Below are 22,913 nucleotides of genomic sequence, written 5' to 3'. Positions count from 1 at the left end.
AAAGTTATATTCTTCATTTAGACCAGTTTATAGTATTGTACAATCAGTTTTAGGGCCAGGAAAACTCATATACATGAAATATAGGGAAAACTCACATATTGTGTTGTATCTTACTCAAATTTTGCTCATTTTACTTTATTTTTTCTGGGATATGAAAGACACTTTAAAAGTATATTTTTTACAACTTAGATCATGTAATTTGGTTAAGTATTAGTTGAGTTATAATAGATTTTGTATTTGAGTGTACTTAGTGTGACGAAAATCACGAATCACGCGTGTGACAATATTTATGAAAATGACAGTAAAGTGTCTATTTGAAGCATATTTAAAAAACATGAATTTACATCAAATAATCACTGAATTCTGTACAGAATTGAGTGAGAAATAGTTATTTTTTTGTTTTGTTTACTTTTGTGACAAAAAATGATGAATCATCAAGTGTGACAATACTTATGAAAAAGGCAGTAAGAACCATAATTGAACTCTTGAACAGGAAAATGTCTTCCACTTACTGATATCTTTAGAGACTATATGATTAATGATGAACATGTAAGTAAATCAACATGTTTCAATGTGTCTTCATTCAGGAAGCACACAAAGGTACTGATGACTGACTGTAAGGAAAGAGAACAAACCTTCCTAAATATATAACTGCCTGCTGCAACATGGGCATTTATCTATGGTCATTGTGGCTGATAGACCAGACTAAGAAGAAGTAACAGTGTGTGTTTGTGTAGTACAAATGTAAGTATTAATCTCAGACCCAGATTCTTAGGAAGAAAAGGGAATTGAGAACCAAACAAGGAGTAAAGTACCCTGTATTTTTGGCCAGATGATAGCTGCAACTCAAATCAATTGAATGTAGTCCATCAAGGTCTTCACACACCCACACAGTTGCCTTGTTTTTAAAAATAATCACTAATATGTATTATAAAGCATTCTTATTATATTTCTTCATTCACTATGTCTAGGTGGATAACAGTAAAGCACATACAGATGAGAATTGTACAGCAGCAAATGGGTCTTCTGGCAAAAGTAAAATACATTAAAGCTACACACAGAAATTTAGATAGTAGTAGGACAATAGATCTGAACATTAATGAGTAGTCTTACAACACAAGTCAGACAGTTTTGATTGTAAGCCTTACACATAACTATGTTGTAACATTCAGCCAAGGATCTTGCAGGATCTCCTTAGCTGAAAGTCAGTCTTTTGGATCCAAACATAGGCACTTCCTTAGCAAAGTTGAGCAACTATTAATGTCCTCCTTTTTCTTCAACAAACCTATTTTCTTAAGGATTCTCAGTATGTCTATGTTGAGTAGAGGTAAATCCAATGCTAGCCAACCTTAGAGTAAAGGATTGTAGTTAGATTGGAGCAGAAAAAGAAATCACACAGTAATACTAACCTGTCTCTGGATTTAGGTAATACATTACTACTTGACTACTATGAATTGTCTCTGTTAGAAGACAATCATTAGTGTAACTAAGTATCTGCCAGATCATGAGCTCATTCAGGTTGAAACCTTCTCTTAACAGCTTGAATAGTTTTTGATCATTAATGAATGCAAAAACCTGCCTCTGACTGAATGAATGTTTCACAGGTGAGATGAAACAAACAATGAACCAAGTAGCCAAACATCCAAATATCAACTTTCTTGTCTCATGGTAGATTAAGTATTATTTCTAGAGTACAAAGATTGAGAGGTGTGATGTAATCATTGACTTTCTTAACAATGAATTAGACTATACAGACACAGGATGAGTTATAACATACAGTGTTAACAAATCATAAATATACTACTACCAAAATTAGTAAGAATAAAAGGCAAAGACATTCACTGTGCATACAGTAGGATGGGAAAAGGCTGTGAAACAGCTATGCAAGTATATTTGTCACCCCAGGTATGCTCTGGTGGATGTCTCTCAGCTGGACAATTCTTAATGAATAATTGGATATGAAAGGGAGGTATAAAGCTACACACATCTGCTATAATGTTCCCAGGACAAAGGTCTAGAATAGAATGTGAGCTACTAGACAATAGATGTAATTGAAACCCTACCAGTATGTGTGATTCTGAGACTGTGTAGATGATCCAGACTAATTAATATGTCTTAAAGTATCCTACTAATGACAGACAATCTAAATTGCCCTACAGAATTATGGAAAACATTGATTGATAGACCTAGAGGCTCTGTCACTAGACAGAGATGTTCACCATCCTTGTCCTTTCCAGGATGTATGAAATTATCAAGTAGTGAGAGGCAATGAGTCTTGTTCATTCCATTCTTGCTTGAGGAAATATGTTATAGTATGTCCAGTTTGTAAATTTTACCATCCTTGTAATTTTCAGTTGTGCATCTGTGTAGTGTCTTGATAGTAACAAAGCAGTTATTACTGAAATTGTGTTAGATTAGACTATTTGAGTAATCATGCATGTACACTGTATCCTTTACAAGCCAGATGCTTACAAACATACTCTAGCCCAGTTTTTGCAAGATTTCATAACAGTTGTTTTGGCTGATTCTCTTGCTAAACTTGACCTGGAGATATCTGAATCCTTGCTTTACTGTGAGACTACAAGGTTCTTCTACAAATTCCAGTACCACTTTCTCAGTGTCTTTATCCTCTGGATTATTGTTGTATTTAAAGACAATATTGCTCTTGTCTGTTACTGTTTGTGACACAGGCAAGGACTGCAAGTCAGATTTAGGCAAGGGTGTAATGACACTCATGGCCAGCTGTTAGTATGAAGTGCTAGGATGTGTAACAAGACAGTAAAAATTATTTCTCCTTAATGTCTGTCTAAGTGCAAGTCTGAACATAACTATACAGTTAGATCTGTTGTACAGTAAAGTCTCTGTACCAAGTTCTCTAAAAAAACATGTTTCTGTGGCTGGGTCAGAAAGAACTGCCTTATATGAATATATACAAGATTTGCTAAATCAACAAGTCATGTACCTTTTAAGTACACTTTTACTTACTAGGGACTCTCTGTTCTAGTATGTATAGTACATCAGACATATTTATTTATTAACTTAATTTTACAATAATAAGCAAACTCTCTGTTACTTCTGAGTCAGTCTTTTGTTCTAACATTAGTTAGTTTATACTTAACATCTCTTGTAGCCTTGAACAACCCTAAATAACATGCAATTTCTATAGGATTTATGTTGTAAACTCCTAAATTTGATATTAAGAAGAGAAAACATTTCTATATATTCCCCTTCTATAATATATTTATAATATACAAGATCAAGGAATTATAGATAGTCAATAGGTAGCTACAACTTACTTGAAAAACTGAAAACAGACATACACTAGATGCAAGATACTGTTATAGTACTCTAATGTATGGTTAGAAAGTCTAGCTTAAGCTTTATCTGAAATATTAAAACAGCTTACATTTTTGTGTTAGGTTTAGATGCTCTAGAACTTTACTCCTGGTTCTATGTATAGAATTTAAGGACATACTAGTGTTTGTATGTTATAGTGTGCAGCTTTACTCTAGGCCCCTCAACTAAGACAATTTAGGTACACTAGGCTACATAATGAGTGTAATTTGAGCCAACATTATCACAATTTTCTTGACATGTTTTTAACATGTACATGCCTTTTGTCTTGAATAGTATTAAAGGAAATTGTTATAAAATCTGTGAAAATTGGTTAATAGTTTGTAGTAAACTTGCCTGACCATTAAGTCTGCTTTGCCTTAACTACTCTTAACTGTAACAATTTTTCATTATAACAAACATTGTTAGAGTGAAGTCTTTGAAAACCATCATTCTTAGAAACCTAACACTGTCCAATCCCTTGATTCAGGTCTCAACTTGTAACATATCAAATTTCAGCTTCACAAATCTCAAAGTGTATAGTTCAAAGCTAGAGAAGATAAAAGAAGCTCAGGGTCTTGTTAAGGATTTTGCAGATAAAGTTAGTATTGATGATCTTGGTACTAAAATAGCAGATACAATGTTAGTATATTCTAGACACACCTTTGTATAATTATACTCTAAATGTACTTTTAGTAGACCTGCACATGTCAATCCAAACAACAAAGTCAAGTAATAGCCTTGTTATACAGTCTGTTTCATAACTAAAGACAGGAAGCTTATAATTTTTGAAGGTGGTAGAAAGGTCTAGGATTGTTTGTACATTACAATAGACAAGTAGTATTAGTACTAAAAGGGGTTTTTCAAGCTCAAGGAACTGTGTGATTTGTAAACAAATAATTAAACACAGACCTAGTAAGTGCTTTTCTCATACTAAGAAGTAACACTATTAATTTCCCTACTCCTTGTACAGATTAATATTCTGAATAGAGTTACAACATTAACATCTTTTATATGTAGTAAACTAATTTGATACAGATACAATTACAAATTGTAAATAACACTGAATGTAAATGATAGAATGTTATATTACTTGTTTTATATATCTGTAGACACTTTCCCAGCCCTTGTTCATAGTGTGTAGCCTGTGATTACAGCCAACATCCTTCAATTTCTAGTTCTTAACATTTAAGGTCACAATAGTAGAGGATCTATTTTTGGAGAAAGGTAAAGACATCTTTTAGGCAGGGCTTTACTACTACTAATGTCTTCAGGTTTCTCTAAAGTTTCTATCTATTCAAGGATGTCTAGTGTTTAATTTATCTTTTAGGAGTTCTGTTGTTTAACCAGCCCTTTGATTTGATACATCTAATAATTAATATTGTCTCATAACTTTAGTAGACAACACTGACCAGCCTGTGAATTAAGATACTTGTTTACACTCTTACTGTCCTTAATAAATTTAGGTGACAGACAATCCCTAGTGTTTGCAAGAATTAATAGAGAGCTTCACTTATTATCTACTATTTGACAGTAGTGTAGACATTCATGAGCCTGTAATAATTGATGAATTTGACAATATAAGGTGTTAAGGTGTCTGTATTGAAAATAAATAAAACAAAGACATTATTAACTAGACATTCAAAAGTCTATATATTCATTTTTTTAAATCCTATTTGAGTTAAGGAATCACTTACAGAACATGCAAATCTAGAGGTATGATACAGTTAGTACCTGAGTTTACTATACTACAATAATTAGTGTTGTTATCAATTTGGCTTGACTACAAGATCTTAAAGGCTGCTCACCATTTTCAAAATCAGTAATTAAAACATTTTGGAGAGGAGATCTTCAGAGAATGGTAATAGGAATGTTTGTGAGATAACTGTATGTGCACATTTTCCATCCTTTATCTTTCATTTATAATGCTTGTAAGCTGGTTTGTTCTTGAAAAACAAGACAATGTAAGATACTGTAGGGTCTATTACAAAATTAAGCAATTTTAAGACACTTTCAGGCCTCTGGTCTCTGACTCTCTGCTCAATGTTAGAATCTACACTTTCCCTACAGTAATATGAACTCTTTCTCACTAGTGTACACAGTCCCTAGTCTAAATAAATGAGTCTTTTGAGGATGTCAGACAAGGACTTCTTACTGAGCACTATAAGTAATTGCTTTTGTCCTCTTTGTTAATCACTAAAGGACAGTCCTAGAGGATTGGCCACAATTCAGAGATGCCTACCATCACTTGCTCTAGTTTATTAGAGACAGCTATGTAATAAATGGATTATAAACTTTAACCATGCTCAAAGAAGCTGGGATGAACTGTCTCCTCAGAGCAATACATATACACACAGATAGGAGTTCTGTTAATTACTATAATGCTACTTCTGGCAAAGAACACATACTAGAAGTCACAGATAGAATATATTACCTTACTGAGCTATTAATGATAACAGATAAAGGAATAGTGAGTCTGCTGATCAAATCACGTGTTTTCAAAGGAGCCAAGGACTATATATATAATATAGGGACTAGTACAGATGGGTCTATCCACAAAACCACACTGTGGATAAGCATTTCCACAGATAACTTATCTGCAGATGAAATTCCCACAGATACTGTAGTTTCTGCATATCTGCAAAAAACAGCCAGAAATTTGTGGGACTAACTTAGACAAGTAGAAATCAACTGTTGTTTCTTATGCAATCACTAGTGATACATCACAACTGTGACTAATGTCACACTTAGGTAATTAAAACAACGTGAATTTTTTTATCAGCTAGGCTAAGCACTCAACCGCGGATACTGCGGTAACCGTGGGAAAATTCATCCGCGGATAGCTTATCTGCGGATAGCTGGTGCGGATAACGGTGGCGGATGCCGCGCCAGTCCCTAATATAATATATCTCGACCGACCGTAAGTACTAGTGTCACTGATTCTCTTTCCCTTCATCTAAGCTCTAAGCGCGATGTACTACTGTTAGCGCTGCGAGCGATACTTTCCTCACAGCAGAGCACTATACCAATACAGAAGAGACTCACCGAACCATTACTTCTGCGAATACTGCAATGTCGACCTGTTTTCTTACGCGGCTTTATGCCACCACAATGGTCTGAAACATGCTCCTTGCACCTCTTATGATATAGTGTTCGCCGATACGGACGCTCTTCTTGGACATGCGGTCGAGGAGCATTTTGTATGCTGGTCATGCAGAAAGATATTTACCACGTTCAACGGATACGTGAATCACAACGAATCCGAACGCCATTATTGTCGCGAATGCAATAGACCCTTTCAGTCCAAGAATAATCTTGAACAACACCGCGCTTCGTCACTTCATACCCTAAGATCGATAATGTGCCCGGGAAGGTTGTACGTCAGGAAGTTTGCGAGCGCGTCCGCATTGATTCTCCATGCGGAGTGCGGCACCTGCCCGTCCGGCACCACGTGCAAAGAAATTAATGCATTCATAGAATCATACATGTTACGATAGACAGAACGTCATCACAAATCCGGCGCGCATGATCGCTGGACCAGACGGAACGAGGAACCCTTCCGAACCCGAATATTATGCGACCGAACGTTCTTGGAATGGCCGGGTCTACGAGTGCTTCTTGTGCGAGAGCGAATTCAGGACGCTACCTAGACTCAACCAACACCTGAAGAGCCCGTGTCACCCAAAAGATATACCATTGTCCATTGCGCGGCTGTAACTTGGAGTTCAATGCACTTAGTGCTCTTTGCCAGCACGTCGAAAGAGGTTCATGCGGCGTGCGCCAAACGAGAATGATCCAGGATACAATGAAATATCTGGAACGCGGCATGCAGTCGATAGCTCTTTAAACATGATTTTAGGGGGTTTCCACCACAGCCGATTACCATACCCGGTTTCTTCCATGAAAATGCAGGCGTTGACCTCTACCTTCCTTGTCTTCCTTTCAGGATAGCGAGCCCGAGTTCGAATTCGGCTAGCAGCGGCAGGTCGCAGGTCCGACTTATTGACCAGTGTAATCCTCTCGTATCGTAATAACGGAACGCCACCAGCGTCTCTGTACATTAAAATCAAAACGGACAGGTAGATTATAGCAAAGACACTGTTCTGTCAATGTACGAAGCCGTCACCATAAGTAAATAATGCAAGGAAGTTAAGAGAAAAAGAGCACTGCAAGTCGATTAAGTTCTCCCATAGCACAACCTACACAGAATATCAACGCAGCCCTACACCGAAGGGCAAATTGGTATATTGTCTATGCCATCGTGAAATGATGTGCTTCCTCCACAGTAACCTGGCCACTGAAGAAGTCGCCATTGGTATTAACATGATTATCCGAAGCGTTCATCCGCTCGAATAGCATGCCCCATTCCACCCACCATGTATCCGCATCGTCATACGCGTCGTACCCGAATAACTCTCGAAATTCTTCCCAGATCTTCCGTAAATGCGCCTCAGAAGAGGTCGTCCAATCAAGCTCTCCTTGCTTCTTTTGGAGCTGCATAGACTCGTCCCTCGAATCGCGTTGAGGGCCAGGCGGTATCGTCATGAACTCGACCTTCTCTTGCTCCGAGTTGCGTACTATTTCGCACCGCGCCTGACGAATTTCTTGAAAGCCGGTTAGTAGCTTCACAATATCGTCCTTTGACTTCAGCTTTGACAGAAGCCGGCCTAGAACTGCAGCATCCTCTACAGCCATTGCAGCGCCATGCGTGCTTCCGGGCTGAACAATTGAACTATTCGTGAACATTACATCTTGATCTCCTTGAGCATCACGTACATTTAATTCGTGTGCAGCCTCACCAACGACGACTACATGTCCATTGTCGTCGTACCAGCCTTCCAAATTGGTCGCCCTCTCGTCCCTAATTCGCACAGTATCTTTTACTAATTTTAAGAGTCGTTTTATTCTGCCATATGTCAGCCGTTCGTTTAGTACATAGGAAGGGACGATCGTACATAGGTGCAAATCCAAATCGTTCAAGATCAAGATCTCCGACAGGCGTTCGGCATTGCCAGTCTAACTGATCTTTGGTGCCAGTCTCGTCCCTGAAGATTGTTGCCACGAACTCCGTGTTATTTCGCTGCAAACAACGTGGATTCAGCAAGAGTCCTTTGGCGATGCGCTTTAACTTACAACTGCATGACCTAATAGGGACCATCCGGAGCCCATCCAGACATTCCACTACACCCAATGAGCAGAGGATTGTAAATAGAGCAATGGAAGCGTACTGTAGGTTCCTTTACCAACTGTAGAAGCTCTGCATCATCTTTAAATGATGACGCTGGCACAGTGAATCTGATGGGGAAGCGTATCAGCTCACAGATCATGATGAAGAAATCGATATAACGTACAAGTAGCTAGAGTAATCGGCGCGACCGTCCTCGTTGTCGATGTGTTCCAAGACCGAGTGAACAACGCTTTGGTATCCATCTCCGCCGACAATGAGGTCAGCATATAGCTTTTCTCCGCATGATAGCGTAACAGACGGAGCTTCAGGGTCAAGCTGTGCGACCCGAGATCCGAATCTGAACTGTGCTCCGGAATCTTTTGCGAGTTGGTAAAGCATCCTTAAAAGATCTAAGTGCTTCATCAAGATTTAGCACGCTAACCGAGTCTAAAATGCTGGATCGACGGCATACATGTAGTAGATAAACCTCTGCTTGAAGCTCCTTCATCACTGCTTCGTGGAATAAGAGTTCACCAATGGCTTCGCCAGTATGGCCTACATAGTTGCCACGGAATCCACGGAATTAGGTTCCGTTTAGTCAGGTCGTCGAGGTACGCACCAGAATGGAAATTGATCTTCGGACACCTCCCGCTTGTCAACTCTGCGATTCGAGGACCCAACCCCCATTTCAGAAGAATGCGAGACATATTTGGCGGGATGCGAACCCCGCCTGGGCTCTTCCAGCATCACACCAACATTAGAAAGCTATTTCGGTTTGTGGTAGGAAGGAATGGCGTACCTTTCCCAGGTCGCTTTTTGCCTCTAGAACGAGGACATTATGCCCAGCCTCTTGGAGGCTGTACGCACACGCTAGACCAGCTACGCTCGCACCAATAACGATAATGTCGATGGATACATCCGCCTTTTGGGACCCGAAGAGTGCCCTTGTCGAAGAAATGGAGCCTTCTCTGGGTCGAGTGACGGTCATGATGTATCGTTAAGGAAGGGTATGATAGTAGCGCGCGCAAGCCCATAGATTATTTAAGACACTGCAAATTGCATCAGCGCAATAAATTTGTAACTCCTCCTGATTATGCAAGACGTTAATTTGTAGTCAATGATTGCAAAGGAAGGAATGTTTGATGATAATCACCGATAGCCTTTCTGTTGGCGCAGAAGCTGCAACCGCGGACCGTCGCATGTGCATATCTGGTATTGTTTTCCGCACACTCCGGGAGAAAGTTTTTGCAGGACTTGCTTTCGTAGCACCACTATTATAGTCACAGTGATTTTGTAAAAACCTATACACGTCTCATTCTCTAAAGTGGACGAGTTTAGAAAGCTTACCCCTTACCCAAGCTTGATTATCATTATGGACGTTGCGATTGAATGTTGGGATGCTGTACTCGATATTATATAATCTCGGAAAATTTCCATAGTCAGGTCCGTTGACATCCGCAGCATGGTCACATCCCCACAGGAAAGTCTTTCGATGATGGCAAACTCGATGTATTTCCTGGCTTCCCACACATAGCATTCAGCAGGACGAATCGGATCAAGGCGTTCAGATCCGAAAGGCTAAGGGAGTGAATGAATAGTAGACTTCGCATCCGCGGCGCCAAAGGCGTCGCTGCTCAGACTGCCATGCTTTGGACCGTGCATTGCGTTCAAATCTACCTGAAGTATAGACTAATGATGACTACTGTGATAAAACATGAGCTGTGAAGATTATGAAGAAATCCTGCGTAACTGACTAGGCACGTGCTTGCGGGAGAACAGTTCCCCACTTTCTCACTCGTCTAGAGTTCTTCGTTTCCACCTCCTATCTGTGTTTCCGCCGAACTTTGGGCTCCGGAGCAACGCTGGGGGAGTTTCAAAGCGGTGATGAAGGCGGTTCAGATAGAATTGAACGGATGAAGAGTGGCACCTGGAGAGAGAAAATGACCGAGTAAAAAATAAAATAATTGAGTTTCAGGCACAGGACATCACGTGGACCAGCGAGTTGTTTCTAAATTAAATTTAAAAAGTGATTTGCGCATGTTCCTCGCATTGCGGAGCCAGGAAATTGTCTGCTAAAGAGCCATCAATTATTTATCAATCCGTGTCCTCACCTCTGCCGCACCAACTCGACGTAATCTTGACGGAAAAGGCCTAGTATGTAGATCTATCCACCCAGAATCCCGGAATTTGTTTTTCTTTTACCCGGGCACGTCTACCAGTCGGAAGGTCTCCTATGAATTTTCAAAATGAACGGCTCACCTATTCGAGTCGAATTTCCCTGTTCCATTCTCGCTCACAGTCGGGTAAGCACGTAACCGCATGCACAAATGCATATGGGCCGAAGCTTCCGCTTTCAAACCATTTATTGCGTAACAACCGGACAAGAAACACACCCGATTGCTTCTGCTTAATTTTAAGTCACTTCTGTTCGTGCGGTGTTGACTCCGTAAGTATATGCTATGAGAAAACGGATTAAGAGCTTTTGACATTTCAGTCGAATTGTAGCGTTGAAGCCGATAAGGGCTAGTATTACAAAGTAAATATAAAAACCTGAGTGTTCACGGCCGATTTCGAGAAAATGGCTGTCAGACATTGAAAGACAGGGAGGATATAATAGTTGCCCCGAGCAACGAACGTCTATAGGGTATCAAACTCCAAGGCTAGAGGAGAACAGAAATGACCGGCACGATCATTGAACGTTGGTTCTAGTGTATAATACAACCGAATATGCTAGGACACACGTCCTATCACAAGAATCTGAGAACCTTGAACGCGTCTATTAGTATCCGAGCATTCCGGGAACGAGTAAGGCTTATTCGCCCGAATAGCTCGGCAAGCAAACTTCGACGGCTAGAATTACCTAGTGGATGTTTCCGCATGCAGTTGACGACGTAGTATTACAGGAGCGTGACAAATTATCATTGGTACAGAAACGAGGGGAGAATTCAATACTGCGTCTGACCGACATTACGCAAGTGGTCGGGTAGTAAAAGAAGTCGAATGAAGTTCTACTATATGAATTGTATGTATGATAGAAACTTGATAATAATAAAATACTTAAAACTGATGTACAGGCAGATGTACCCTTTCCCCAGTCGTCCCAAAAATGTTCCAGTCCATGTCGCAACCGTGTTCATACAAGCTAGCTAAAAGTTGTTCAAAGCGTTCGGATCCGAAATGGGTATACTTGTCCGAGCTTAATGCAAGGGCAGGGCCTCCAACGTGAACAACGAGATCACACTTAGCCGTAAGACACTCGACGCCCCGCCGAGTATCGAAGACACGGTTCGCAATCTGTGTCCAATAGGTCCGACTCTGAAGCGTATCTTCATCCAGAACATCACATAAATACCCTGAAACAAATGGAATCCCCTTCGAGTTTACGTTTGTGGATGGAGGTTCAGCGCGTGCAAGAGTAGGGTTAACTGCGACGGTGTAACCTCCGTTCTTCGTGAACTCCTCCACAACATCAGCTTCACCCTCTAACACGTGCAGCTCGTCCGTATGACATCCACGCAACCTCAGTTCCGAAGGAAGCCATTGCATGAGCGACTCCGTTATTTCGCTCTTGGGCCCCCGAAGTAGATAAACCATATTATTCTCTTCAGCTCTCCTTTGGAAAACAGAATCAACTGGTAAAATTCCAGCGCAAACTGCCGCTACCCATTCTGACATCCCCTCTCCTCCTACAGCTCCTATCTGACAACCCAGAGCTTTCAGAGCGTTCACAATAGCCAATTGTTCGGCAAACGCTCTGTAGCACTGGTCCCAAGTACTAGTTGCTACTGTCGATCGTTTGTGTCCAAACACATGGGAATCAGGCAAATCGAAGGAAGCCCTGGGCAAAGGCAGGCCGAACCAGATGCCTAGTCTGACGTTTCCGTGCTTGAATGTTTCCCTAGGTTTCGGCCCTAGAAGCTCTGTTGAGAGAGCTGACACCAATGACCTGAAGTCACAAACAGGCCAAGCACGTCTCACAGGAAAGTGATCTCGCCCAACTTGACTCGTCATGCATATAGCTTTGAGAGTTGACTCCGCACCCGACGGAGATAGCACGAATTCCAAACATCGTTTAACCAGAGACTCGTACTCTCTAAAATCAACTGCGCTTATAAGGAAAATACTCGGGGTATTGGTCAATTGAGGAACGTGATGCTTGTCGAAGTCCTCCAAGATGGCATGGGCCAGGGTCCCAGACAGGCCGAAAGAGGAGACACCGATACGACGAGGCCTGCCGTTTCGAGGAAATGAAGTGACACGTCGGGGGACAATGAACTTGGAACCAGTGAAATCGATCTGAGAATTCGGAAGTTCTAGGTTATGTTGGCCGGGAACAATGTTGTTTTGCAGGCAAGCAATAGTCTTCAGCACGCCTATGACGAGGTTGTGAATTTCAATACGTAGATTGGTACTGCAGGAAAGGCATCTTACTCGAAAGACCCGCAGTTTCCTCAGTGTGTCCAAGTACCGCCTTAACAGCACTGACAAGCAAGGGCCTTGTTCTTTTACCGCGGAAGACCTTGTCAAGAGCCTGCATCTCTACAGCATCTCCTACCTGAGTTCCTGTGCCATGGGCTATCAAGACGATGATACGAACTGTCAGTCCTACTCGAAATGAATAACCACAAAACTCACCCTCTATAAGATCAATATCCTCCTCAACGCAGCGCGCCTTCTTCATAGTTTGCTGCAAAAGTCGCGTCTGCGCGGCCGGATTTGGGGCGAAGAAGCCATGTGATCGACCATCCTGGGTGATATGAGATGCCTTGATCTTAGCGTATACACCGCACTGTGCGTCTGTGGCTTTCTGGATGACTATGGCTGCTGCACCTTCTCCGGGAAGAAAACCATCTGCTGTTTCTGAAAATGTTGCACAGCGGCCTGATTTAGAGGCAATACCAGAGTCCAAGCGGAAGATTGGTCCAGAAGGATGGAAATGAGTTGTAGAAGAAACGACTATTGCCGCGTCACAGTCCCCACTCCGAATTGAATTACATGCTACCCAGGTAACAGTTAGTCAGCCGAGATGACAGCGCGAAGCGACATTGACATACCTTGGTTGATAGCAACAAGGCTACTTGAACACGCAGTCTTAACCTCAATTGCCGGGCCTGTCAGATTAAGAAAGTATGATAGTCTTGCACCAACAGCATCATGGGCGCTTCCTGGTAATGCCATGGAGTACTCTGAAGGAGTATTTGAATAATGTTTCAGCAATGTGACCTCGAACAGGGTTAAGAGACAAACATACCATGTATGTCGAGCTCGGCTGACATCCGTTCTCGCCATCCGGAGCTGTTCACACTACTAAATACTGCCCACGATTGGCCGTCTAAAGAGCTGGGAGCAATCCCAGCATCTTCGATGGCCTGATAGGCCATTCGCAGTACAAGCCTCGCGTTTGGACTCATGTTCTGCGCATCTGCAGGAGACAGTCTAAAGAACTTCCTAAACGCTCCGGTGTCCTGGAATGCCTCATCTTCGAGCCACGCAACCGGAGGAATATCGACGCCTTGAATAGATTCTGGACTCCATCGAGAAGCTGGCACTTTCTTGGAGACCCGTCTATCGTATGTCTGGGGATCAAGCAACGCATCCCAGAGGTCACTGAGAGAACTAACATTCCCCGGATAACGACAAGCAACTCCGGTAATGACCAAAGACGCGTCAGAGACGTCAGCTACATTCCCTGTTGCAATAGTTTCACTTATGCTCGAGCTCCGGTCCTCAGGGGTTGATAAAATATATTGAGTGGCACTGTCATGTTTGACGATTAAATCGCAGATGTCATCGACGCTTTTACAAGCGTAAAGTTGAGATGCAGTTACTGAAAAGGAGAACTGCGATTCGAGAGCTCGAGCAAGCTGAACAGCAGTTATAGAAGTGAGGGGTATTTCGGCGACCTTGACCGATTTGTGAACAAAATGGTCGACGGGTATGTTGAAAATATTCGAAAGAAGTCGAAGGACCTCGTTATGCAGTAGCACGTGCTCGCGTAATTCCGACACATGATTGTGAGAGTCTGCAACTTGCGGTTTTTGCACAGGCCATTTTCCGTTTAACTCAGCCCAGATCTTCTTCACTTTCTTCCGGTTGAGAGTGAACTTCGTCGTGGTCGGCAGTTCATCGACGAACACGATGTTTCCAGGTCGTATCCTCTTCTCAAATGAAAGCGTCTGGTTAATCTCCATGACGTATCTGACTATTTTCTCTCGTTTTCCTACGTCAAGCGGCGTATCGTTGTTTCCAGCGGGTTGCAGGAGAGCGACAGGCGTCTCTCTTGTGATAGACGAAATAACCGCAGAGCGTAGAATGAGCGGATGGTTATTGAGGTGTCGCTCAATGTCCAAGGCATCAATTTTGACCCCAGAAGCCAGAACGACCAAGTCATCAATCCGTCCAAGGTACTTGAGACCTATCATCGACTTATTAGCATTCCAATACTTTGAAATAATAGGAGACAAACCGGATAGTTGTGGTCTGTTATTGTCGGGATGAGGAAGTGTCCCGCCTTTGAGATAGCTTGACGATTTCTGGACCTTCATCGTCTCTTCATCCTCCTCGTACACATCCCCGGTCCTGTATACATTCATGCCAGACACTGGATCGTGTTGGTACGCATCGCTCTGTTTGTTATCATACCCTGATGGAAGATACTGTGAAGTAACAGATTGGGTTAGCTGCTAATGGAGTATGACGGTGAAATGTCCTCACTGATCCTCGTAAAACCAGTTCCCCAAAGTTATCCATCAATGACTCTTTCTCTAAAAAGCCTTCCAACCCAGGTGCAACTTGAAGACCGTGATCCCTCATGGATTGTACCATCACTCGTCTTATGCAAATTGTACCTGCTGCTTCGGTGGCTCCTGAGCAATCAAAGTACTGGACCGAATGTCCGGCAGCCCATTGAAAAATATCCTCTGAAGTCGGAGCACCTCCTACCCCGAGCGAGCGCATTGCCTTCAGGTTCCTTAGACCAATTTCGTCCAGGTCTGCCACCATGTCCTCAAAGATAGCAGGGACAACACAAAGTGAATCCACGGGTTGATGGTACTGAATGGCGTGCAGGAGCTGAACATGGATTGGAGTCGATAATGGAGCTTGAGGTGAAGATACTTGTCTGTCGAAAAAAATGTAGGAACCTCCAGTACCTAGGACGATACCTCTGCGCCAAAAAGCGTAAATAAAGTTAAATTTTAGCAAACAAAACAAATTAACGTACAGCAAAGAAATACAGAATTCAAAGCAATGGCTTAAAGGAAGCCAACCGAGATGTCGAATGGGATGACTCCCGTAAGGTGATCCTCCAAGCATCTCTACCATTCTACACGCCGAATGAATTAGCATTGTGTGGGTATAGGTGACAGATTTTAGAGATGAGGCATCCACGGCAGAACTCGTAAAGAGCGAAATAACAGGCAACTCGTCATCGACGTGCGGCGGTCCACGAAGAGGTGCATGCCCATCGTCCGGTCCCGATATCTGCGACAACCATAGCTTCAGAGACGGTATGAAATCCGACTGCCGCAGGGATGAAATCTGCAGCGCAAATTGAATCGGTATGATATCGTCAAGGTACGCAACGTCCAAGTCAGCTGTATCGGGCAGATACTTGGCTGCAGCATCTCTCAAATTTCTTGAGACGATGACCGCGTCAGGATCGACGACGTCGACCATGGCCCGCCATAAGGATTGATCTGATTTAACACTGATCGGAACAACGGAGAACGACATAAACCAAAATGCCCAAAGAGTGAGCGGAACAAGAGCGTTGTTCGCGGAAATCAGAACCACCTTCCTCCTTCGAGGAGTGGAGAGAGACGGGCATAGGCGTTTCAGCTGCTGAGGGAGAAGCTGCGACGCTAGGATGTATGATTCTCGATACGTGAGGCTTCTGTTTACATCCTCAACGAGAAAGTCATTGTCCGGGGTCTGTCGAGCCAGATCATAGAAAGCGGACAGGAGCGATTCATTCGTCTGTGGGGATCTCCCGTCCTCTGAAAGCAGCAGCATTGGAACCAGGGAACGCCGTACGTTTAGTGGTTTTTACACCAATCTTGACTACAAGAAGTCCGAGAAGAGCCGCAGACGCACTGCCCAGGAGCCTTCACGGTGTTCAGATATATTTCCTAGTGCTCGTCACATAAGCCTTTGTGCGACTTTTGCCGAGATTCCCGTGCATCAAATTGCGGTCCATGAGCGTACAAGAATGTTCCGACATTAGGACGATTGGGTTCCCATCCAGAGGCAGCCGATGATGCACAGGCAGAAAATGATGTGTGGCTAATTAATGTAATAGGGCGCGCCAGAAGAAAATAGCATGATGCAGAAGTGATCTGAGACAACAAGTTGCGGCAGTGCAAGGTAGATGCCAATAAAACAAGAGAACTCGACCTAGAAGGTGTGACCAGAGAAAGTCCAACATGATCTCGCTTAGACAGCTTCCATAAGTAGTAGACTTCTCTTCTCTTCTTTGCAAGACAGCCGACATGAACCTGTCATGAGAAGGCAAAGTATCTTTACGGGATAATTGGATCACTGACAGCGCGACAGTTTAGGAGCCTTTTACCGTGCGCATCTCGACAGGGTCTAGGTTGAAAAAACGGCGATGATGGCCAGCATGGTATATTTCCCAGTATAGGTCCCTAAAAAGAAGCACTGAGTGCGCTGATCAAACAAAAAAAAGTTATTATTTGCAAATGGAACTCATGCGGTGTCCAGGGTCTTGATTCTCTTCACTGGCCAGAAAAGGAGTGTGCGACAAGCCACTGGTCTTTAAACCTTCTCAAGTTCTCTCCGTGATTGACCTTATCGCCTTCAGCAAATCTCCCGTTGCCTTCGGAAATCGAGTCTGTAGACGCATTACCGCCAAGACCGGGGTTTGCTTACTTGAAAGCCGAAAGTTAGAGACCTCATGTGCTGCCGCTGGCCCACTGCTGCGCCGGGATTAAAGATAACCTGCGGTATTTCAAATTGTTCCAATTCGCCTGTGCTAAAGAGGCGCGCTTAAAGAGTTTCATCTTTCCAAGGTGTGCCCGCTAAAAGTAAATGTTTATTATTGGATACGGTAATCTCGATTGATCATGTTGATGTACAGCAGGTATAGGTAAAACTCATGTAAGTGAAAAAGCAGTAAGCAGTAAAGCAAGCTTAATTTGAGGCTATGGTCGCTGTTTACGTCAAATAGGAAAATGTATTGTCAAAGTTCCGGAGAGTCCATCCTGACCACGACCAGCAGGAAAATGCCTGAAGAAGATACGAACGACATGCTTTTTGTACAATAGACTTCAAGATCAAATGCCGTGCAATTGCCTACGGCTTTTGATAAGAAAAAAGCTACTCGTTTGTAAAACCCTCCTCTTGCAAGACTTTATACCAAGGCCGGATTGTATGGGTAGGACCTGTGTAAAACAGGTTGTAAACGGAAACACAATGACATACTCCTCGGTTTCTTGTACAATGGAATGATATACTCCAGAACAATTCAATGACGGAAAGTTATGGGCCAGGATAGCACCATTCCATGAAACACTGGGACTGATTTGTATGACAGTGCACTTGGTGCTTGTCCATGAACATCGGGTTTATCAATAATTTTACCTGCAACGAACTTGACAAAAGATATTGAGGTTAGTGCATTCTGATGTCATTCATAATGATTTCTAATCCATGTTGTGCATTAATAGACTTCAAATTTCAATACTGTGATACAGACCTGTTTTGAATTGTCCTCCATTATATTCTATTTTGACTTAAATAACTGTGAGTTCGCCTCCTGCCTCTTACCCGACACCCAAGGAACCTGGAGAAGCGGACTAGGGACAGACTGCAAAGATCAGAAGTAACATTCTGTAACTGCAATGGTCTTGGTGACGGTGAACTGTTCGACGCTGCTATATCCAGGTACGCCTCTTGCATTCCTCCCTCCAGATGTAGCATCTCAATTGCATGTTGCGCGTCCGATAGCCTCGGCAAGCCTTGGAGTATGCGGCTCTTCGTCTAACTGAGAGTTCGCGCTGACTATTAAATAGGTGTTTGTATGGGACATTATATTTAACTTACCGTCCGACTACAAACTCCTATTTAAACACAGGATCACAGTCCCAACAATAGTCTACCTGTTCTCAAGGCAAGAAACTTGTAGTCACAACTAAGTGTCTACTGAATAGCTCTATAGAATTACCTCCTTTGCATACGTCATTATAAGTGTGGTATTCGAATGTGAGTCCTCATGGGTTATGTTCTGGACATCGGTACTAAATGCACGTTTCCTAAGATACAGGGGCGGGAAATTGTCAAGCTCTTGCAACCGCATTTTCTATTTGCTTTGCAATTGCAATTCCCCTGACATCTCTCCTATTCTTCTTTCGCATTCGAGCGGTATTCAATGACCGGACACTCGTTGTCTCAATTTTCGCCTTTCTATGGGTCTCACTCCTTGCAGGTTACATAGTTCCATTTGGCATCACAGCCGATAATATCGGTCCAACCCAGTTTTGCCTTGTCGCTGGCGTCAAGCAATACAACGCCGCAGGAATCGTCATCTCAACTGTGAATGATACGCTTGTGTTTGTTGCAATCTCACTACGCATTTTGTGCAATCCAGCTATTGATGATAACGTCAGAGCTCGTGTTAAAGTGTTCTCGAACGGAGGAACACTCCCAAAACTCTCGAAGAGTATTTTCCAGAGTGGCCAACAATACTATCTGTATAAAATCTCTGTGTCATTGCATTTTGGTAACTAATATCAATACATGAATTTTCTATTACCATCCCAGAATTACAGTTGGAGGAAATATTCTAACAATGGTTATGATCCTGACACCATCCGTGAATCCGATGTACCGCGCAATGTTCAACGTACCGAATATAGTCATCGAAAATTGTATGGCATGCAAGGTTTTCCGGGACATCAAATTTGGCATTATAGAGACCTCAGCAACTTCAGTATTCCGGCGCTCAACGATTTGGAATGCAAAATCCAACCTCGGCTCCTCCCACACACCGCCGGACACAGTGTTTCCAATGACTTTAACGCGGTTGCGTTCGATTCCATCCCGGTTGGCTTGCAATCCACGACCTCGAGAAACCAATTGGGTCCAATCCTGTAGGATCTACAGGAGTCCGTACAACCTCTACATATCCGTGAGGCGAACACCAAAGCTGATTATATTGGGTTGTGGCAATAACTATTAAACTACTTGCTGGAGAAGTAAATGGAACTCTTATGTTTTCATGATTGGGCTAAATATTTTATTGATGCGTCTGTATTTATTTATTTATTTATAGAGTTATAATTTACACAAGTAGAGTGATTAGAGCTCATCTGTCTTGCCTCTTATTCAAACTGCAATACAGTATATATATTCCCAGTTATTGTTCTTCAAAATTAGTTAAGAATTTACAAGTCTACATGCATGCACAGAATTTCAGCTGATACAACTTCTACCTAACGAATTCTGCATCATACCATCATAATTGCAGACGCAATAGTTGGTGAAGTTCTAAATAGTCTAAGAGTTCTTGTTAATCCTATATAGTGGTTTAATTAGAGAAGATCTTAATAAATTAGCAAAGAGTTTGCAGAATGGTACAAGGAATTGTTTCTGAAGAAATTATCAATTAATTTGACACAGTGCTCGAATTTAAGACGCTAAAGTGACCAGAATTATATATAGGGCACTAATAATGTTACTCATACTACCAGTCATTCCAGTTGTGAGTACTGCTCTTGTAAACTTTACAGATGGAGTCTTAGATGATATGCTTATATTTAATCATTAATTCGTAAATTATTATCTTTATTATTCTCATTTACTCTACAGGAAATATGCAAAAGAAACACCATACGAATTTTACTATTAACAATGACTTAGACCATCCGAGGTGCCTTCAATCCAGCCTGGATCTATTTACTGGCAATTACTGCATTTGAGGTCTCAAACAAAACGATAGGAAGGCTTATATATTCTCAGTATAGTAGTTGAGCTCTACACCTCTTATTCTCCTCCACTGGCGTGTTCCGCATTTGCTGAAAGACTCCATCTAATCCAATTCGAAAACAGGACAAAAAGGAACCTAGTTCCGCTTCGAGACGGTATGTAAACAATGAGAATAGTTGAGGTTCCGGATGATTGACCTCGGCCCTTGTAGATGACTCGATCGCTCTATCCTGTGATCGAGCTTGAAGCTGTGTATGAAACCTTTCTGGACAGATGAGAGCACGTAATTGCATGGTGATGAACCTCAAGACGGTAACGTGTACAGCAAATACCTCATAGACAATCATTGTGAATATCTCTTGCTTACAGCCCCAGATTAATGTTAAATAGCTCAAGGAAACTATTCACTAAGGTAAGGGGTTGATGAATGCATGTCCGTGGAGACGAGTGTACTGGCATGAGATCGTATGGTATATTTTGTGCGTGGGAAAAATGTAGATCATATATAGTATAGTCATGAAGAGTGAACCTAATTACGATCAACAAATATTCTTAAGCCATATACCTTACGAACAAGCTTATTTGACACTATCTCCATCAAGATCAGATAGAATGTAATATTTTCAGCTTTCAAAAGCTAATCGACTCGTCCGAGGAAGATATCTGCTCAATCACGAGATCATCACACAAGTGCTGGATAATGCTGATAGGAGTTAAACCAAAAACAGGCTGTAAACGGGTTCCCAAACCTATGTAGGCTTTACGAGTGTTCCCGGATCGAAAGGAGGAGATTGGAGTTCTTCGCCAGTGTCTTCATTTAGAACAGGGCACTGGATCGGTTTTGAAACGCTACACGCTTCGTCCCTGAAACTAGCGTCTATCAGGTGTGGGGATAGTCAAAATCTGCAAACCAACATCAAGGCAAGTACATATTTCAACTTCGGAATCAATCATTATGATATCTCAACAAGCTATGCATGATGGCCTTTGATATTAAAAAACAAGCTTATATCTACTCGACTGTCTACTGAAGCAACTCCAAAGTGTTACGGACGCCCATAGCCCATTCCACCTCACCAGTCTGCAAATACAGCACTTCGTTATCCCAAGGCAGCCAAATTTCAATGGCCTCTGGATCTACAAATTGCTCCTCACTTCCAAACCCCGAGACGGCTCTCGCGTTTCTCCCCCCAAGCATAGCATCACAGTTGGAAGTTGCTCGTCCCATCGCTGCTGCAAGTCTTGGGGTATAAGATATCTATTACGATGATCATGATTGGCATTCACTAACAGTCAGACAGGCGTTCATCTGGGACATCCTGTCTAACGTACCGTCCGATTACAAGCTGTTGTTCGAGCACAGGATCACTTTTACGACCGTTGTATATCTGCTTTCAAGGCAAGCCACCATTCCCTCGCGAGGATTAAGCATTTATTTATTATCTCTGTAGAATCACTTCATTTGCATATGTCGTTACAAGTGTCGTGTTTGAGTGTGAGTCTCTGGAAGCCAGTTTTCAGTGTCCTGACTATAATATGCTTTTCCCTAGTTGCAAGTGTAGGGGACTGTCAGGCACTCCAAATTGCGTTCTCCATCTGCTTTGCAATTGCGGTCCCTTTGACGTCTCTGCTCTTCTTCTTCCGCGTTCGTGCGGTATTCAATGACAACAAACCCATCGTCGCATTTTTTGGCTTTCTATGGGTTTCAGTCCTCGCAGGCTGTATAACAGTACCGTTTGCCACCCGTGGGGTACATATTGGCCCGACAGTGTTCTGCATCCTTACTGGTGTCAAGACATACAGTGCTACAGGGATCGTCATCTCAGCAGTGAACGATACGCTTGTGCTCGTTGCAATCTCGTTACGAATTTTATACAACGCGTCTATCGATGACAACGTCGGCGCCCGTGTCAAAGCGTTCTGGAACGGAGGGGCACTTCCAAAACTCTCGAAGAGTATCCTCCAGAGCGGTCAGCAATACTATCTGTATGTCTTCCGTATCATAGACTAAAGAGGATGGCTGCATCTTTTATTCCCACTTGCAGGATTACAGTCGGTGGAAACGTTCTGACAATGGTCATGATCTTAACACCATCTGTGAAACCGATTTACCGTGCTATGTTCACAATCCCGAACGTGACGATAGAAAACTGTATGGCTTGCAAGGTGTTCCGCGATATCAAGTTTGGCGTCATAGAGCCATCTGGGTCTTCATTGTTCCAGAGCTCCATAACGCGCAACGGCGTACTGAACTCCAAATTGTCCACACGTATCAGGCAGCACAACGGGCCTCAGCGCATTAACGTATCTGAGATAGATTCGAGACCGACGGGATCCGATTCCACGACTGTAGAGCTGCCAATGGAGCTCAATCTCGTCGGTGGTGCGGGAAGCCGTGCTTCTTCTCCTTGTTATTATGAGCCTAACTTGGAGGCTAAGGCTGGAAATATCGAAGTGTAATGATGCCGAT

At 42.6% G+C, this 22,913-nt stretch overlaps 5 protein-coding genes across 5 annotated transcripts; 3 read left to right on the top strand and 2 right to left on the bottom strand.

Moving 5' to 3' along the window:
• Positions 1–6,320: 6,320 nt before the first annotated feature.
• Positions 6,321–6,830, top strand: FOMMEDRAFT_93139 (uncharacterized protein; the record flags this gene model as incomplete). The annotated part of the gene is made up of 1 exon (XM_007269868.1): positions 6,321–6,830. A coding segment is annotated over one exon (510 nt), but the record flags the coding sequence as incomplete, so codon positions are not given.
• A 365-nt stretch (positions 6,831–7,195) lies between these two features.
• On the bottom strand, positions 7,196–9,772 carry FOMMEDRAFT_112711 (FAD/NAD-binding domain-containing protein). The gene is made up of 10 exons (XM_007269939.1): positions 9,654–9,772; positions 9,300–9,587; positions 9,120–9,237; positions 8,973–9,055; positions 8,685–8,917; positions 8,562–8,628; positions 8,467–8,514; positions 8,289–8,413; positions 8,110–8,239; positions 7,196–8,052 (listed from the first exon to the last, which is right to left on the bottom strand). Exons 2-10 carry the CDS (start codon positions 9,486–9,488, stop codon positions 7,585–7,587), a joined length of 1,461 nt encoding a protein of 486 aa, XP_007270001.1. The 5' UTR covers positions 9,489–9,587; positions 9,654–9,772; the 3' UTR covers positions 7,196–7,584.
• Positions 9,773–11,404: 1,632 nt separating this feature from the next.
• pks-nrps2 (polyketide synthetase) lies at positions 11,405–16,572 on the bottom strand. The gene is made up of 8 exons (XM_007269755.1): positions 15,723–16,572; positions 15,215–15,665; positions 14,967–15,156; positions 13,752–14,915; positions 13,555–13,686; positions 13,136–13,498; positions 12,932–13,075; positions 11,405–12,873 (listed from the first exon to the last, which is right to left on the bottom strand). Exons 1-8 carry the CDS (start codon positions 16,511–16,513, stop codon positions 11,558–11,560), a joined length of 4,551 nt encoding a protein of 1,516 aa, XP_007269817.1. The 5' UTR covers positions 16,514–16,572; the 3' UTR covers positions 11,405–11,557.
• A 1,788-nt stretch (positions 16,573–18,360) lies between these two features.
• Positions 18,361–19,697, top strand: FOMMEDRAFT_160065 (uncharacterized protein; the record flags this gene model as incomplete). Its single annotated transcript, XM_007269938.1, has 5 exons — positions 18,361–18,483; positions 18,532–18,620; positions 18,678–18,721; positions 18,783–19,209; positions 19,280–19,697. The coding sequence occupies 5 exons, from the start codon at positions 18,361–18,363 to the stop codon at positions 19,695–19,697; spliced, it is 1,101 nt and encodes a 366-aa protein (XP_007270000.1).
• A 1,870-nt stretch (positions 19,698–21,567) lies between these two features.
• Positions 21,568–22,903, top strand: FOMMEDRAFT_93095 (uncharacterized protein; the record flags this gene model as incomplete). The annotated part of the gene is made up of 4 exons (XM_007269864.1): positions 21,568–21,690; positions 21,745–21,890; positions 22,001–22,429; positions 22,489–22,903. The coding sequence occupies 4 exons, from the start codon at positions 21,568–21,570 to the stop codon at positions 22,901–22,903; spliced, it is 1,113 nt and encodes a 370-aa protein (XP_007269926.1).
• Positions 22,904–22,913: the final 10 nt, after the last annotated feature.

Source organism: Fomitiporia mediterranea, assembly GCF_000271605.1.
Source record: "Fomitiporia mediterranea MF3/22 unplaced genomic scaffold FOMMEscaffold_11, whole genome shotgun sequence".
In the NCBI taxonomy this organism is placed as follows: Eukaryota; Fungi; Basidiomycota; class Agaricomycetes; order Hymenochaetales; family Hymenochaetaceae; genus Fomitiporia; species Fomitiporia mediterranea.
The sequence above is the reverse complement of the archived record's forward strand: the minus strand, read 5'-3'. Positions and strand labels throughout refer to the sequence as shown.